We start from the raw sequence: 19,224 nt of genomic DNA on the forward strand, positions 1-19,224 counted from the left end.
CCTTCATACACACCATAGATACTGCATACCTTCATACACACTACATACATTTCCACACACCATACACAGTAGACTCAAATCTTGGTTCCAGGCAAGGCATTGACATTACTGTATACTTCCTCACTGAAGGGTATTAGCCATAGCCTTAGTCAGAACAGGGTTCACCTTTTAAAGCCCTATAGTATTTCCTTCAGGAAATGCAAATCTAGTTATTATAGGGCTTGAAAAACCCTATATTGTTATCCCTCATACTTCTTCTTATTAGTATAGAGCTTGAAAAGGAATATATTCAATATATTGTTATTCCTCATACTTCTTATTATTCTTCTACTTCTTCTTGTCCATATTTCTGCATTTAATACAGCCCGAACCGCTTAACGTACAGACTTTTTTTGAGTCTATAGGATTTATAGATTTTGGTAAATTTATGTTTAAAATTTTGAAAACCCCCATTGAAATTAATGGCGGAATGTTCAGAATTTCAAATTACAACTGCCAGTCAGAGTGTGTGCTGTCATGAAAAATGATCAAAAATCTCCTGGATAAACTCCCTACACCTTCACCTAGAAGCTCCAATTATATTTTAAATGGGAGAGAACCTTTCTGGCACACTGGGATATCTAATCATTTGATCAATTATTTTTAGGCCCCGTCCACACGACGCCAGAGATTTTTAAAAACGGAGGTTTTTGTCTCCGTTGTAAAAAATATCTCCGTCCACACGATCAGCGTTTTCAAAAATATCTACGTCCACACAACGCCGGAGATTATTAAAAACGGAGGTTTTTGAATCCGTTTTCAAAAATATCTCCGTCCACACGGCTGCGTATCAGCTGCGTATCCATGCGTATCCATGCTGAACAAGCAACCCAAAATGTCACGTAGGGCAACGCCCCCTCTCGTAGCTGTCACTCTGGGTTCCCTCATGTCCGTGTTCCCTGCCTGTTTGTCCCGCCCTGCTCGTTTGTTGCGTTTATTCCTTGTTTGTTGCCACGACCCAGTGTGATTGCCATCACCTGTCCCTAGTTAGTTTCTATGTATAAAGTCCTAGTATTTCCCCAGTCCAGTATCCGTGATTTTGTCTACTCTGTGCTTTGTTAATTTTGTCATTCTGTCGGTTCGTGCGTTGTTTGGTCAGCCTGTTTGATCCCTAGTCCGTGAGTCTTCCCTGTTCTTGTCTCAAGATGTCAGTTCATGTTTCGTGTCTGGATTGCTTTAATGTTATGACCCCTGCCTGTTTTGTTGACTCAGAGTTTGGTATTGCCTTCATTAAATCTTGCTCATCTCAGCGTTTGTGTCCGTCTCCTCGCTCCGTGGCGCGAGCCACGTTACACAAAATTTTGAAAGAGCCATATTGGAGCAAAAAAACAAATGTGTCTGGAGCCACAAAAAATTATAAGCCTTAGCCTATGTAAGCCTTACAATGAAGGCAACACATGATGTATGTATTTATATTAGCCTACTATCAAAATGACTAAGTTAGCTACAAATACATAACAGGGTTGTCAACTTTTGAAGATCACTTGGAGTGAGATTTGATCTTTTTTTGGGGGGGGGGGTGTATGGCGTGTGAAGACAGTCAAATGAATGTGTCTCACGCTCATTGCGTGAGAATTGGCAACCCTGACATAATGAGCATTCATGATTAAATGTTTATTCTCCCTGCAGTGTGTTCTGTAGAGAATGACGCACCACGTGACTGCTCTGTTGTAGGACGCTGCCTCAAGTTTAACTTCATTACAATATTAATGAATTATGTTTAATTGATTTGATGAAATTAAAGAAATTCAATGAATAAATCCGATTTTTGATGTCATTTTTATTTTTACGATTCGAAAAAAACAACAAAATGTAACATGCATAACATGTGTTACGGAACAGCTCCGGACCCTTCCCTGTGGGCGTGCCGCTATGTTGTCTGTGTGTCGTTATGTCCATGTTTGTACTTCCGTGGGTGTGGGTTGTTTGTGAGCGTGTTCGTGGTTACACCTGTGCCTTGTCTCGAGGTCACGTGGGTCTGTGTACTTCACCTATTTAATGTGCATTAACGCGGTGTCTTGTGCTCGTCTTTGTCTAAAGTTCATGCCTGTGCAAGCCACCGCAATTTGCGTGCTTGCACCATCTGTGCTGGGCTTTGCGTTTTTGTATTTTCATTAAATGTTCAGTGTGCACCACAAGACGTCTGTCGCGTTTCCTCCTTGCTCCCACACGCCAGCGTCACAGAAAGACGAGCTGAACAAGACGACGTATGCCAGGATACGCCACCCGAGCACCGAGGGGGAAGAGAAGGAGCAGGCGTCACCACGGCTCTTCCCCAGTCCGGCGCCAAGAAGTCCCCGTTACCGAGCAGCAGATGAAGCAGGACCCTGTCTGCACGTACCTGCTCTGTGCCGCTCGGGAGACGGAGGATGCCGAGACGGCGGAGTACTTCCGCCGATCCGCGGCACGCGCATGGGAGGAGAGACACCCCCACGCGTCCCTGGAGCTTCCACCCATGGCTGTGAGCAGCAGTAAGAGGGAGGAAGCAAGCGCACCGCTCCTGGTTCTCCCTGAGGAGGAGGACACCAGTGAGCCGTTCATGGTGGGTGCGGGTACCTTTGCCCTCACCCCTCCCGAAGTCGAGTTCGGCAGCGACGAGTCCGGAGAGGAGGAGAGCCCCCGCTCCTCCGTTCGTTCGGAGGAGAGGGAAGGCGAAACCAGCTGCGCGCCCTCTATTCCCGCAGCTCTCCGGACGGCCGAGGAGGAGAAGGTCAGCCCCCCGTCGTCGTTGTTCTCCGAATCGACGGTCTATTACGGGGAGGGTGACGAGGAGACCAGCTCTCTTCCCTCCAGCTACACATCCTCCACCGAGCGCCACGATGCGGAGGAGGACGTCAGCCCTCCCCCTTCCCTATTCTCGGCTCCTACCGTGTATTATGGGGAGGGGGTGGAAGTCAGTCGCCCTCCGTCCGCCTGTTCATCACCCTTGGGGCGCGAGGAAGAGAGCGAGGGGGTGGACAGCGCCTCTGGGTGTTCGGAGAGCACAGTCCACCTAGGGAAAGAGGTTCCTCAGTCTCCCTCAGCGGCGAGCAGCATGGACTGCTCCCGCTGCCTGACCCCGGAGGAACCCATGTCGCTGGGTCGGAGCGTCTCCGAGAGCGAGGAGGAGATGGAGACGTCGGGGGGCGAGGCGACGGCATCTCCAGGAGCGCAGGGGGGTCCTGGTGTGGTCAGCGGTCCAAGGTGGATGTGTCACGCGCCCTTGGAGCCGCCGCGGACACCAGCCGGCGCGCGGCAGAAAGCCAGGACTCCAGCCGCGCCCAGAGGGAGAACCGAGGCTCCCCTAAGGAAGCCACCGGGAGCGCGGCCAGCGGGAGTTGCGAGCGGCGCAACGCGCGCGAGGAGTCGGAACCCAAAGACCGGAGGGACTCCGCCGCCTGTTCCGCCTGCCGCGCCCGCCCAGCCTGCTTTCCCTGGAGGGATAGCAACACCGTGTGCGCTTTGGCAGGCAGCTGGAGCGGTGCCATGGCTGCCTGTCCCTATATGTTTGTCCATTCCCCTATGTCTCCCTAATCTCCTTTTCCCGTTCGTTCCTCTTGTGTTTCATGTTCCCGTGTGCGTGTTTGTGACTGTGCCATTGTTTAATGTTTTCTCCCCTGTCTTCCCAGGGAGGGTGTGCTAGAGCTGTCCGCGGCGGTTCCCGCCGTCGGGGGTGACTGCTCTCGGAGGCTCGTGATCCCGGGGGCTCCGGACCTGCCCGTTGGTGTTTGTTCGGGGCTCTCCCGCTACGCGGGACACTCCGGGAGTAGCGAGCCCCTGGCGGGGGGTTCTGTTACGGAACAGCTCCGGACCCTTCCTTGTGGGCGTGCCGCTATGTTGTCTGCGTGTCGTTATGTCCATGTTTGTACTTCCGTGGGTGTGGGTTGTTTGTGAGCGTGTTCGTGGTTACACCTGTGCCTTGTCTCGAGGTCACGTGGGTCTGTGTACTTCACCTATTTAATGTGCGTTACCGCGGTGTCTTGTGCTCGTCTTTGTCTAAAGTTCATGCCTGTGCAAGCCACCGCAATTTGCGTGCTTGCACCATCTGTGCTGGCCTTTGCGTTTTTGTATTTTCATTAAATGTTCAGTGTGCACCACAAGACGTCTGTCGCGTTTCCTCCTTGCTCCCACACGCCAGCGTCACAACATGCCCCTTATTTGGGCACAAAGTGCAATAAAACACAGGCTCCGTTTATAAAAATAAAACCACAACCTTTTTAATGTGGCTTCTGTTTTCGGACATCACTGGTCAGCTTCTCAACATCGGGCATGTAAGATGACGCAGGACTGCAAACTCTCATCTGTGAGGCGGGTGCGATATTTTGATTTGATGTAGTTCATGTTTGAAAATATCTGTTCGCACAGGTATGTTGATCCAAAGATAGATAATACCCCAAATGCATATGTCTTCATGTTCCTATAATTGTCAAGAAGAGCATTCCATGTGTCATAGACAAGTTTCTCGGGTGTTGGGAGGCTTTCAATTTCGCTCCATTTGTGGCTTTGGCCAAGCTGAGCTTTCTCGCCCTGCTAATAGAAACGTGTGTCGCAACCTATGACGCAAATCTTCATTGACATAAATGTTGAAATTTAATTTAATTTATTCTACACATTCTTACAGCATTGGAAAACGTTAAGAATGTTGGTGTCATGTTTGTCTCCTACAAAAACTATATTAAAACAAAAAATATATTTCTCTCCCCCATCTTTTTACATTTTCAAACATTTTTGAAAAAGCTCTAGGGAGCCGCTAGGGCAGACCCCAGGTTAAGCGAGAAGTTAAATATGTCCCGAACTATGACCGTTTGTTCGGAGGGTGCAAATAAGATTAAACAAGGCTTCTCCACTCAAATAAGCAGTGACAGAGTGTACATCCCTCTCACATACTCACTCCACACAGACACCCACCCACCCACCCACCCACCCACACACACACACATGCATCTCTCACACACACATGTCTATCAAACCCACTACACAATGCATGCACACGCACACACATCCTGTACATCTCTGTCCCATAGCCACTCCCCACACACACACACACACACACACACAAACACACACATCCTGTACATCTCTGTCCCATAATCACACACACACAAACACCTCTGTCCCATACCAACTGCACACAAACACCTCTCTCCCATACCCACTCCACACACACACACACACAAACATACATACATCTCTCACACACACATCTCTGTCAAACCCACTACACACACATGCACACACACACACAGACTTTTCAAACACTATGTATTTCCTTCAGGAAATGCACATCCAGTTCAGCTTATTATAGAGAAATCACTTCATGAATCCTTCAGAAAATTGTATTAAATATTTTGAGAAAATTGTGAAGGTAGTCTTGTTTGCAGTTAGTGACCATTTGGCAATATTTGCTGTATAAAAAAGAGTGTCAGTCTCGTCAAAGAGACAACAGCCCCCAGAATTCCTGGCGATGTCTGCGACACTCCTCTTCCCCACAATATTAACTGCACCTGACACTCATTACTCATACGTAAAGACACTTACCCTCCTCTGCTCTTTGCAAAGTATTGCCTCATTACTATGAACTGCATACCGAGCATTATTCTGGATGGTCTTACGGTTAGACACGGTTCTACTCACTCTCCCTTTGGTTTGTTCCCGGTACTTTAGCCTGGTGTGTTGTGGTGTGCTACCTGGACTGTGACTGCTCATGGCATTGATATCGGATTACGTACCCATCCTTAGCTGCTGAACTCCTCTTCTGTACTGAAGAAGCTTGCTAATAAAACCTCTTATACATTGTGCATTCATCTGAGTCAATGAATGCACAATGCATTCATGAGCATTCATTTCTGTGATGTATTTTTTGGGAATTATCTGGCAGAGGTGCAAGACTTCACTGTTGACTGATGGACCAGGACAGGCTAGTTTGGCAATGTATGTTTCTGTCTTTCCAGCAGGACTAAGGCTCAGTGGCAACTAGGGGTGACCTGCAATAGTCGCTGATTCGAATATAGTTGACTATACCCCCTAGTCGACTATGAACGTCATAGTCGAATGTACCATTCTAACTGCATGGGGGTGCCCAAGAATGCTGCTAAGAATTAGTTGTTACATGAAATTTCTTTGTTTTTGTTATATATAGCCTTTTGTCAAATAAAATCATCCTAATTTCTGTTAATAAATATTTTTTAAATGATGTGTGCGCATTAACAATAGTCATCTTCCTTACTACACATTAATAAATCACACCCTGCAGTTGCACAATCTGAATGAGCGGAGCTGAACACGCTACAGGACAGTTAGTATCTGCCAAGATTATAATGGCTACTAAAGTATTTTGAAAAAGATAAAGATGAATCAAACAAAGTAAAGTGCAAGTTATGTCATCAATATCTTTCATTTCACACGACAACAATCAACATGGCATACCATTTAAAACGCATAAGGCAAAAAAAACAGTTCAGCTGTTTGTTCTTTCGGTCGTGTTATGGCGGTGCGTCGGCAAGTAGGCCTATAAAAAATTTTTGTTTGTTTTTTAAACCCCGTTACTTAAACCTTTCCTTATAATGTTTTTGCTGTTGTGTGGCAATTTTTTTATATTTTCAGGCAAGCATATTTTATTTAAAATATTTTTGACATTTTGCACAGTGCCTGTCTGACAGTTCGATATGTGCACTGCGCACTGATGGTTAATGTTCTCTAACGTTTCATTAAAAATAAATAAGTAAATAAATAAAAGCTGAATAAAGCCAACTCAACATGTTTATTCATTTATCTGAGTGTTTTAGGTTTTTACTTTGAAGTGGAAAAAAGTCCTGAATGAGAACGGGATCCCATTTAAGGTGCTCTAGAAAAAAAAAAAAAACCCAATTCGACTATTAGTCGACTAAAGGGAAAATCTGACAAATCAGATTTGACTATGAAAATCCTTAGTTGAATACACCTCTAGTGCCAACTTCTCTGGCCGTGGTAGGAGAAGTTGGTTAGCCATTGCTTCAATGGTTTGTGCTGCTGTTGATAATTCACTAAGCTTACTCAAGCCCTCAAATGAGCAGACAGATGGTATGTTAAGGAATGGCAAATCATCTCTATTTGTGTCACTGTTGTTTTGTAAATGAGATGAATTATTTTTGTGCATTACTGTGGAGGTCCCTGCAATTTTCTTGTGTTGTCACCGAGGTTCAGAATCCATAGCTGAAAACAGGTGATCCAGTGCTCTCAAAAGCATGTAGCCTAGTCTATTTTTCCCCCTGTTGTGTACAAGACATGATTTTATCAGACGTTATAACCAGTTCTTTATTTTGATCACATGGTTGGTCAAAGGTAATGTGAGGCATTTCAGAAGCCACCATTTTATGTGTTGCCATGAAGGTTACAGTTATTGAGAATAATGACTGACCAACAATAGAATTGTCTGCCACTGTAGGAGCTGTGTCTTCCAATGAAGCAGCTGGTGAATTAGTTTCAAGAGTATCAGAGAAGGACTGCTCATGGTTGCCAATGCCTTCAGAATAAGTCTGACTCTGGAGACCTTTTCCCTCTGAATTTCATTGGTAAAAGTCTGTATAGCTCTATAGGATAAACACTCCCTTTCAAACTACAATTGCCTGATTTCTTATTTACTTCCAGACATGGGTCAGTTCCATGGAAGGACTTCTGGTGGTTCTTGAGGATGTAATAAGTCAATGTCTACAAACAAAAGACGCACTGATAGCATCGCTCACCTGTATGTCTGGAGAAAATTATATAATCATCTGTAAATATGTGAAGACTTCCCAGCAAATTCATCAAATGGTGTAAATATTAAACACTGAGCAGGAGTTGGATACAGTGGAGAAAGTTGCAATGCGGCTTTCTTACCATGAGTTTGAAATTTGATCAGTGTATGCAGCTGCTAACCCACTGAAGGTAATGCATAATAAGCAACTACTCTTCCACTTAATTGAGAGACAAATAAAAATGTACAAAAATATTTTTTGTCTTGTAGAAAACCATGAACAACTACAAACATTATTTTGTGAACAGACAAAAATACTCTATATTTATAGCATTATTTTCTGAATGACAATAACATTTTCATATATGCTGTACAGCTTCTAAAGCACAACTTAATATTGCAAGGTAATTCATTTTCATTAACATAATTTCAGTTTACTATGTGACATCAGCAAGTAATCTATTTCCACAACCTTCCTGCAGAATCAGTTGTGGGTGTAAAAATGAGGTTCCTCTTTGTGCAAATTCCACTCTAACTTTGGTGAATGCAGGGCAGCTCCTGTGGTAACAGGCCCTCTTCTCAGGCATGTTGGAAAGGGCCTGAAAGTGTTCAGATGGTAGTTTGTTTCAGAGTTGGGCAGTTGGCCCAGTTGACTTTGTGTCTCAGTCTCCACAGAGGTCAGTTTGTGCCCCTCCAGACTGAAGTATTTAGAATGTTCCAGAATGTTTTTTTTCTTTTTTTTTCCTTTGCATCTCTGGGAGGAGGGGAGAAAAGGGCCTGTTGCCTTTATAGCAAAATGACAAGGAAGTTTTCTTGAAGATGTGGGTGGTTTTAGGAAAAAAACACTCTGTTTCCATATCTACTGGCTCATCTGTTTTTGGAGTGAGTGGTGAATAGATCTCTGGACTGTCCCATGGGTCAGGTTGGGAGTGTTCCTTACTGTCAGTAACAGGGGAATATGGCTCAGCAGTCACATTATTCTCAGCGTTCATTAGCTGTCTTACCCCTATGGTGTGGCAGAAGTGCTTGTTGTCATGCTTGCTCAGCAGTGCTGTAGACTTGCACACTTTAGGGCTGTAGTGACAGCTCCATCCAGTATTGAGTTTTTCAAGATGTTTTGCCTCATGACTTTTCTTGGTAGCAAGGTACAGAAACCGTTGTGGGCAGTAGGAGCAATGGTAGCGCTTCTCACTGCTGAGACTGCAGGCAGCCACATCTGAGCTGAAGCAGGAGCCATCCTCTGTGCAGCTCTGGCACACAAAGTCACCATTTGCATCTCTGAATGGTACATCTGCATTGGGAAGCTCCTCCAGGGGACATTGTTTACCACACATCTTGCAGTGAAGCTGATGGCAGCTAACAATGTGCATGCTGAGAGAGGTTGGAGTAGAGAAAGAGCTGCTACAGCTATGGCATGGGAATGCCTCCTTTGGGCTGTGACTCCTCAGTTGCCGCCTATATTCAGAACTCGCTTCTGAGATTCTCTCTTCTGAGTTGCGGACAAATGGTGTTAAGTCATTAACATCTGGTTCAGGTGACAAGGGCTTTGTATAGAACTGTACTGACTTCATTCTTTTCTGTTTTGATCTTAATTTTTTGCCTTTCCTTTTAGGTTTATACCTGTAATATGGACGCCATAATTTGTCATTTTCAGAATCATTCACATCATCATATTGTTCATTTTTTGTGACTGATGTTGTAACCTCCGCCCGTAAGCGCAGACTTGGACATCCTATACCATCTTGTACTGGGATACTTTCATCCTCTACTTTTTTCCAGCTTCTCTTCTTTTTTGTTTTTGGGAACAGCTTTGAGCCTTTAATTTTGCGTCGAATTATGGCCTCATTGCCAATTTTCACAGTTATCTGGCAGAGGGGCAAGACTTCACTGTTGACTGATGGACCAGGACAGGCTGGTTTGGCAATGTATGTTTCTGTCTTTCCAGCTGGACTGAGGCTCTGTGGCAGCTTCTCTGGCCGTGGTAGGAGAAGCTGGTTAGCCATTGCTTCAATGGTTTGTGCTGCTGCTGATAATTCACTAAGCTTACTCAAGCCCTCAAATGAGCAGACAGATGGTATGTTAAGGAATGGCAAAACATCTCTATTTGTGTCACTGTTGTTTTGTAAATTAGATGAATTATTTTTGTGCATTACTGTGGAGGTCCCTGCATTTTCTTGTGTTGCCACCGAGGTTCGGAATCCATAGCTGAAAACAGGTGATCCAGTGCCCTCAAAAGCATGTACCGGTACTCTATTTTTCCTTGGAGTGTTAGTGGGATGCAACCCCCTCTGTTGTGTACAAGACATGATTTTATCAGACGTTATAACCAGTTCTTTATTTTGATCATATGGTTGGTCAAAGGTTATGCGAGGCATTTCAGAAGCCACCATTTTAGGTGTTGCCATGAAGGTTACAGGCATTGAGAATAATGACTGGCCAACAATGGAATTGTCTGCCACTGTAGGAGCTGTGTCTTCCAATGAAGCAGCTGGTGAATTGGTTTCAAGAGTATCGGAGAAGGACTGCTCATGGTTGCTAATGCCTTCAGAATAAGTCTGACTGTAAGACTTATACCTTTTCTTCCTGAACTTCATTGGTAAAAGTCTGTATAGCTTTATAGGATAAACACTCCCTTTCAAACCACGATTGCCTGATTTATTATTTACCGCCAGATGTGGGTCAATGCCATGGAAGGACTTCTGGTGGTTCTTGAGGATGTAATAAGTCATGAATGTCTCCAAACAGAAGATGCACTGATAGCGTCGCTCACCTGTATGCCAGATCTCATGTTTGGTACGATATTCTGCAAGAGCAAATACCTTATTGCAGTAATGGCAAGGATATGCTCGCTGCCATGAGTGCACATTCTCATGTCTTTTTAGGCTAGACAAAGTCACGTAAGCTCGCTTGCACTTGCTGCATTTATATGCCTGTTGACTGTTTGATTTTGTAATTCCATCTGGAGGTGTCTCCAATGGACAGGTGAGTGTGGGGTCCAGTATTGGAGGTTCCTGCAGATTAGGAACTGGGAAAACTGAATCATCCAACCTAGATCTATTATTTGAGTCAAGACTGATTGAATCCTCTTTGCCATTCTGCTCCAGTTCTGGTGGGCCTTTTACACACACCTGTTCATGATTGCGCAATCTTTTAAAGTGCATGAATTTTTTGTGGCAATACTTGCAAAACAAATGACTAACAAATCTTCTCTTGTGGACTTGGGTGTGGTTGGTGAGAAGTGCTAAGTTGCTGAAGGCCTCAGGACATTGCTGGCAGTGGTAAGTTGAAGCAACTTGGTAAGTTGGGTTTATATTTTCAGGAATTAAGGTGGGTGGATCAGCATCTTGTGAGGATGTAACCTCACATGGAGGCAACAAGTTTGGGGAAGAACTTATACCAGTCATTGAATCTCGAGACTGCACTACAGGTGAAGGGTCAGGAAGAATATTTTGTACCACAGTTCTTCTACCAGGATTCTGAACAGATACTTTTGTTTCCTTAGATATGGATGCTGTGCCTTTGCAAAGTCTGTGGCGCTTCTTAAGGGGCCCAATTGTTTGGATGGTGAGAGTCTCAGATTGTATCACTACAGGTCTCAAGTTGCCTTTATTACATAATTGTGATGCCTCTTTGATGTCAGTAGTTTGAATGCCTTGGCTCACAGCATATGAGTGTTCAGACAGGGCACGTGTGGGTTCAGTCTTAGCATAGGTGGGGTCACTTTCTACTGAGGGCATGCCTGGTGTTGTGCAGCCAGACGGATTGTTATTTGTGTCTGGTGATTGGTGGCCATTGTTACTCAAGTTCATTGGGGTAAATGGGTTGCTACTTGCTGTCACTTCTGTAATAGAGAAAGCATTAGTTATTCGTGGGCCTTTAGGGCAGTCCTGTTCCTCAAGCCGTTGTGACTCATTCTTCAGTGTGCAATTTTCAGAGAGTTTTAGTGGACTAGAAGAGTTCTCTAACTGATCAGACTCATGAGGTGTCTCAAGTAGCTTCTCTGGAAAGGGTATACCTAACCTTTTCCCAGCAGCCACAAAGTTTTTGTTGTGTTCTGTGCTGGCTGACTCCACCTTGGAAGAGTACATGAAGTTGAGAATGCTGGCAAACACCTCAGACTTTAGGTCTGGCAGTTCCAGCACTTGGCCAGACATGCAAGTGTCTGAGGCTGTGAAAACATTGTAGAAAAATCCACTAGTGGCAGCCAGGATGTTCCGGTGAGCACGGAATTTGATGTCCTCCACAACAATGGTAACATCGCAGAACAGGCCGTGTAAGCGCTGTTCACTCAGCCGAGTGAGAATCGTGGTAGGGTAGGAGTTGTCTGCCATTCCATGAGTGCTGGACTGAAGCACCATCATCTGCAGGGATGATGACAGAAGACATCATTACAGTAGAGTGTAATACAGTAATTATACAATTTACATTTTTTACACATTTTAGCTTGAAAAGATCTGGATATACAAAATGAACCTTTATGAAAAAAACACTAGGGGGCAGCAATGCTCAGACATTGGAATCTATATTCAAGCTGCTACTTACATGTCACTACATGTTTATCATCTGACTGTTTGCAGAGTACCAGTCAGAGAAAGTCAAGATATGAGAAGTGAGTCTTTCAAACATGTTGCATCTTTAAGAATTATGGGTTAAATAAAGATATTTAACGCATTGAAATGCCTTGAATTATGTTATGTTATGATTGTAGTGTTAGGGTACCTGGATTTTTGTGTAGCAAAAACTGACAATTGACTTGATTCAGCAGATCATTTAGCACCAGGTAACATTTTATCAAAACTGATGGAAAGTTCTGTATATCCAATTCTGTACTACTAACAAACTGCTTTTACACTTTACTGTTTCTTTTCACTACAAAACCAGTGAAGTTTTTTTGCTAACAGAAAACAAGATGATACGTTTCCTCAGAGAGAGGCCGACTGAGCATGCTCAAGTCTTGTGGTTTAGGAAAAAAACTTCAGGGTGTGGGAGTTGTTTTCCTGGCATGGAGATAAAGCAGTGTGAGAGCCTGCTGTTAATAGAAGCTTCATACATCTGAGTAGGTAATACTTTGTTGTTTGGGAAGAAAGGGAATCGCAGTAAGGCAAGCAGTTTTAACATTTATTGAACTGAATAGATATCTGTAATTTATTTGCAACTAGATATAATGCTAATTTACTATACAGTGAGCAAAATAAGTATTTGAACAACCTGCAACTTTGCAAGTTCTGCCACTTAGAAATCATGGAGGGGTCTGAAATTTTCATCTCAGGTGCATGCCCACTGTGAGAGACATAATCTTAAAAAAATCCAGAAATCACAATGTATGATTTCTAAATATTGTTTGTGCATTACTGCTGCAAATATCTATGTGAACACCTGCCAAACAGCAAAAATCTGGCCCTCAAAGACCTGTTAGTCCACCTTTAAAAAGTCCACCTCCACTCCACTTATTATTCTAAATTAGAAGCACCTGTTTGAGGTCGTTAGCTGCATAAAGACAACTGTCCACCCCACACAATCAGTAAGACTCCAACTACTAACATGGCTAAGACCAAAGAGCTGTCCAAAGACACCAGAGACAAAATTGTCTTTACCCAATATTCACACAGTTTGGTTTGTTACAAACAGCAGAGATGTAGTTATGACACAAGATGCTGTTACACATTACATACACATTAAATACATGCTTTCATGCTGAAATACTGCTGAAATACTGTGCCCTTTAACAAAGACAGACATATGATATGGCATAGGAATAAGTGTATAAATTAATTCATTTTATATTTTAATGAATAAAGTTTTATTGTTCATTTAAAACTATGTCACACACACACATACACACACACACACACATTATATACACATATATGGGGCTGATGATCTAAAACCCTTGAAAAATAACTGTTTTGCACAATTTCTTGCGTGTGCTGGCACTCTGTATCTCCAGGGTAGTTAATTTTGCGATGTGGTGCAGCCTTAAATTGTGAAATACAGAGACAACAAATGACAGGAGCATGAAATTATGGTTCTCAATTCCGAATTGGGTTTCTGCAATGTGCTCCCCGAGTGAAAACACATCTTCAAAACCATGGGTGGTTTGTTAATTAGGGCGATTGGGCGATGCACCATGAAAGGATGAAAAGGAAGTATTTTTTCTCTCACATTATTTCATGGCATTTAACTAGCTATGCCTGTTCTGGACAGTTTCTCTTGCCTCTGAATGCCATTGTCCAATCAGCATTGAGGTGCATTCCCTGTAGTACCAGCCCTTTTGGGCGATTTTAGTCTGACTGAAAATCGCCCCGGCTGCTCTGGTAGACTCTCATGTAGGTGTGACCTGCAATAGTCGCTGATTCGACTATAGTCGACTATACCCCCTAGTGTAGGTACCATTCTAACATGGGGGTGCCCAAGGATGCTGCTAAGAATTAGTTGTTACATGAAATGTCGTTGTTTTCGTTATCTATAGCCTTTTGTCAAAATCATCCTAATTTCTGTTAATAAATATTTTAAAATGATGTGTGCACATTAACAATAGGCATCTTCCTTACTACACATTAATAAATCACACCCTGCAGTTGGACAATCCAAATGAGCGGAGCTGAACACGCTATTACTAAAAAAACTTCAGAAGTATTTTGAAAAAGATAAAGATGAATCAAACAAAGTAAAGTGCAAGTTATGTCATCAAGGTCTTTCATTTCGCACAATAACAACCAATATGGCATACCATTTAAAACGTGTAAGGCAAAAAAAAAAAAAAAAAAACAGTTCAGCCGTTTGTCGTTTCAGTCGTCTCGTCGCGTCTCGGCAAGTAGGCCTATCAACATTTTTTGTTGTTGTTTGCTTTTTAAACCCCGTTACTTAAACTTTTCGTTAAATTTTTTTGCTGTTGTGTGGCAATTTTTTATATTTTCAGGCAGGCATATTTTATTTAAAATATGTTTGACATTTTGCACAGTGCCTGTCTGACAGTTCGATATGCGCATTGACGGTGACTTTTTTTTGTTCATGTTCTCTAACGTTTCATAAAAAAATAAATAAAAGCTGAATAAAGCCAACCTACCATGTTTATTCATTTATCTGAGTGTTTTAGGTTTTAACTTTGAAGTGGAAAAAAGTCCTGAATGAGAACGGGATCCCGTTTAATGTACTCTAGATTTTAAAAAACCCGATTCAACTATTAGTCGACTAAAGGGAAAATCTGACGAATCAGATTCGACTATGAAAATCCTTAGTTGAATACACCTCTACTCTCATGTATTTTTTTTAAGTGTAGGCACTGCAATGCAATGTCTATGGGCTCATCATTATGACTTCAAGCTCTATTAGATTGCTTTTAAGCTCATTGTGTATCTACGCAGACAGCAGATGTGCAATTCTACAAAAATGTTTGGAACAGTCCTCAATTGAACAATGTTTTTGTTCTCCACAAATCCATATTGATGAGCTCTTTCAAGATTGCGACATTTTCTAACTATCTTTAAAAACAACCCATGACATTTTTCATATTTCTACAGAGCACCGAAAGATGATCAGGGTTGCTAGATTTCCTTACTGATTTACACTCCAGTTAATGTTTAAAACTTGCATGAAAAACTGCCCCAATTGTATCTGATGACTTGCCTTTACAGATAAAAGAACATTTAAGTTTGTTTCCTATATCATTTCCATTTACAGATTTACAGATTTTTATAGACAAATTTTTATTTTATTTTATGATGTGTATATAATAATATAATATACATATATATTATGCTGAAGTTTGTATGTGTATTTAACTCCATTAAATACAAGTAACTGCCAATCTGGCAACCTTGAAGAAGATCCACTTACGGAATGTATCACACATGCAGTTTCTTTTGATATCTGAAAATGTAATTTATACTAGGTGTTGGACAATTAAATATCTCTTATCGTTTGGGATTTGTGACACTTTAACTGATGATTCGCATGATGTAACTAAAGATATCTTTTTTTGTATTCTACATATCTATTTATTTTATTATAGATAGTCAGATGAAGTCCATTAAATGTTAAAACCACAAAGACTCAGGTTCTTAGAGGTTTAGCAATAGATAGGAAGGGGACCTTTCAAAGTGCCGCAATACTGATTCTTTGCTGGAACTGAAAAAAATCCTACACTGAAACTGAAAACATTCTTCATTAGAACTGAAATGAGGCATGTAAACTGATGACAGTTGGAATTTTATGATGTGGCATTTTCAAATGTTAATTTCGTTCTACATAACACATCTCTAACCTGAAGGTGTCAATAAGATGGAGCCCAGGCTTTATACATAGTGATAACATCAACCAGCTCACTCAGCACATTCATATCTTCACTCATCTCTAAGCAAAATAAACAAAGGAAATAAATGAAGGTCAGGCTCTCACTGTCCATTGCTCTGCATGATCACGCATCCTGTGGATGTGAGAAAATAAATGGATCAATAATTCTACACTGTCTTTATGATTTGAAGAATAAAAGAGATAATGAGGTTACTGACTTATTGTGTGATTCATGCATGCATTCATATTTATATGTTTAAATTTAGATGGTTTGACAAACATGAAATGTTTAAATATTTTTAATTTTAAATATTTTTAGCAAATTTGTTTTTAATTTTCAGTTATTTATAAAATAGCTGCTACAGAGATAATAGAGGCTGATGAATCATTAAAAAATTTGCAACCATTATAAGACCCTTCATGCTTAGATTAGACAACAATGATTTAAATGAATCTTCAGTGTACATCAAACATCCCATTTAAATGCTATGTGTTGATTATACATTCTCCATCAGGCTAAAGCACTGCATGATATCAAATGATTTTTCTGTTGGTGTGTTTACACACCTAACTACCATAAATATCTGACACATTTTACCATAAAGTGTAAAGTGTGTCATGTACAACCACTGCAAACATTTATCTCTATTTCTCTCTCTGGCACAGTGTATGTTGATTTTTGTGTCTTTGGTTCTTTTTTAATCTCTTCCACTAGATTTCAGTGTCTGTCAATTAGCTGGTTCTCTCCCATACTAACAGACAGAATCTTACAAATTAGCCTGTCCACCTGCGGTTATCTGCAGCATAATGGCGTTGCACTTGTTCTATATGCCAGTGTAATGTCGCAGTAGCAGCGTTAGAGCACCCATTCACTTACAGCTGAGCAGCCATTTTAAAACCCTGATGGGAGGTAGCCTTGCCACAGGTAAAATGGCTGCCAATGCACTAGTATTTTAGCCACCATTTCATATCACTGTCAACGATTGAGTTGCATTACATTTCATTTTCTTTTCTAGCCCTAACTGCTTTCATTCGCATGCATTTGGTGCAAGTTCTCAAATGGTTCATGTGCAATACATCTTGCTCAGAACGAAAATGAGGGAGTAGAAACTACCGACAAAGCTCAACAGAGCAGAATTACACAGCAGAAAAAGCCAACAGTCCATCCACCCACACAACTCTCTGGCCTGCACTGATGATCTTGGATGGCAGCATCTGCCTAGCAGGACTGTTTCTGAAACAAACATAAATTTGAAAGCAGGTTGAAAGGAGGAGGCAATTTTACCTCTGTTTTAGTATACATTTTCATAAATTACTAGCAGATGAATATATACTCTAGCCAGTGTACTTTGTACAGAGTGAATTTTGTAAACCTGGCTGGAGCTGTTTGATTACTCTGCGATGCTCCTGGACTTATAGGAGAAGCAGAGCTTGTAATCAGTGCAAAAACATCCACTAGTCTTTCCATCTTACAGGCCTCCGTTGTCACGGCAACATGCTGTGGCGCAGTATTTATTGTGCATGAGCTGATCGGTGGACCATGCACCGCCCCACCAGGGAATCTGCTGCAGCTCTGCTGAAAGCCTTAAGCTTATGGACCCATGTAGCCTTTAGCAGCATAGACAAGAGATGCTGATCAGTTATGTCTGCTTAAGAATGTGTGTGTGTGTGTGTGTGTGTGTGTGTGTGTGTGTGTGTGTGTGTGTGTGTGTGTGTTCTGCAGTGGAAGCGTAAGCTGCTGGACTACTTTACTGCCTGCAGTGTGGGCATGCTGCATCTGTTCCTGCGACAGCGGTTTTAATTTCAGTTGGTAAACCCGCTTTTAAAAAAATGCTAGGATTGCTTTGTGTTTGCTGTTGCCGAGGATGTTGTATGTTTAACTTATTGATTTATTGCTGTTTCGTAATACTTTTGATCATGGTTGTTTGCATTCTCAAAATTTCTACTCATCATCAATGGACCTATCAATCCAGTCACACCCTTGTTACAGAATGCATAACAGCAGCAAAGAAAAGTGCAACACAGTTATTCAGAGCAGAATATGAATACAAACAAAATCCCCTTTCCTACCTCAGTTGGATCACTGCAAAACCCCCGGCAGGCGTACTCATATGAGCTGTCTAGTCATACAAAGAACCAGAAGCTCATAACTGAACCCTGCAGCTAAATTAATAGCGATTTCTACAGTAGCCTGGAGAAAAGGAAGCATGCTGAACGTACCTTTATTTTTGTTTATCAGAGAACGTGATGAGGCAGAGGGACGCGTGAACACAGCATCATGTTCTCTTCCACTGTAGGGTGAAAGAAAAGGTTTTGCAAACTGCAAACGAAACTGTTACAGCTTTTTTTTTTTTTTTTGAGAATGACTCGTTGCTTGCTGCTCAGTTCTCCTCTCACATGATCTATTAAAGTCTCTGTCTCTCACTCTCTCTCTGTCTCTCTCACTCTCTCTTCTTGCCCTCTGCTCAGTACCCTCTTTCCACTGGGCTCCTGGTCCAGTGGTGGCAGGGTGGCATCCGCTCAGCTCCACTCTGATGCTGTTGCCTGCTGGAGCTTTTGCCTCCACTGTGGGATTTATAAATAGGTGAGCATGGCTGCTCCTTAGCACAGGCACACAGCTGCAGAGCAACAACTTTAGACACCATGGCTGACGAATAGCTATGGAAGAAGCAGAACAGGAGACTGCTGCACAGCGTATGTAAGAGAGGAACTGTGAAAACAAGGTACCAAAGGAGAGGTGAATAATTATGCCATTATTCAGAGCAGCTACACTCCTGCACACTGGCAGATACATGCTAGCAGGAGTGTGAATATAGAGGCTTTGGGATTTCCAGAAATGCAGCAATAGGGTGAAATGGGTTGCTGCGAGGTTTAAGATGGGGAAAAAAAACATGTACAGATCCATAATGCTCTTCATCTCTCACTTTTGCATTGTTTTGTTTCACACACAGAATAGAATTGCATTTCATGCATATTTTAATGCATCTGTGCTGCATTAGGTACAATAAGAGTGAGAAAGAGGGAGAGAGAGCAACAGTGAAATGGATGTACATCCTCTGATGCTTGGCTGTAAGGGGAAAGGGGGAGTGTACTATAGCAATGGTGTGGCAGAGCAAGGAGAGAGGAGGAAGATCATGTGAAATGCAGGGGTACAAGATGGATGTGGGATGTGAGTGAGACACAGAAAGGACTGAATATAA

The 19,224-nt window shown here is 42.3% G+C and overlaps 1 protein-coding gene across 1 annotated transcript; it reads right to left on the reverse strand.

Annotated features, from left to right (window-relative positions):
• Positions 1-7,230: 7,230 nt before the first annotated feature.
• On the reverse strand, positions 7,231-18,743 carry zbtb38 (zinc finger and BTB domain containing 38). The gene is given in 3 exon segments (XM_076988794.1): positions 7,231-8,469; positions 8,471-12,093; positions 18,245-18,743. Coding segments are annotated over 2 exon segments (3,876 nt in total). The 5' UTR covers positions 18,245-18,743; the 3' UTR covers positions 7,231-8,216.
• Between the last annotated feature and the right edge of the window lie 481 nt (positions 18,744-19,224).

The sequence above is a fragment of the Brachyhypopomus gauderio genome, chromosome 2 (assembly GCF_052324685.1).
Source record: "Brachyhypopomus gauderio isolate BG-103 chromosome 2, BGAUD_0.2, whole genome shotgun sequence".
NCBI lineage: Eukaryota > Metazoa > Chordata > Actinopteri > Gymnotiformes > Hypopomidae > Brachyhypopomus > Brachyhypopomus gauderio.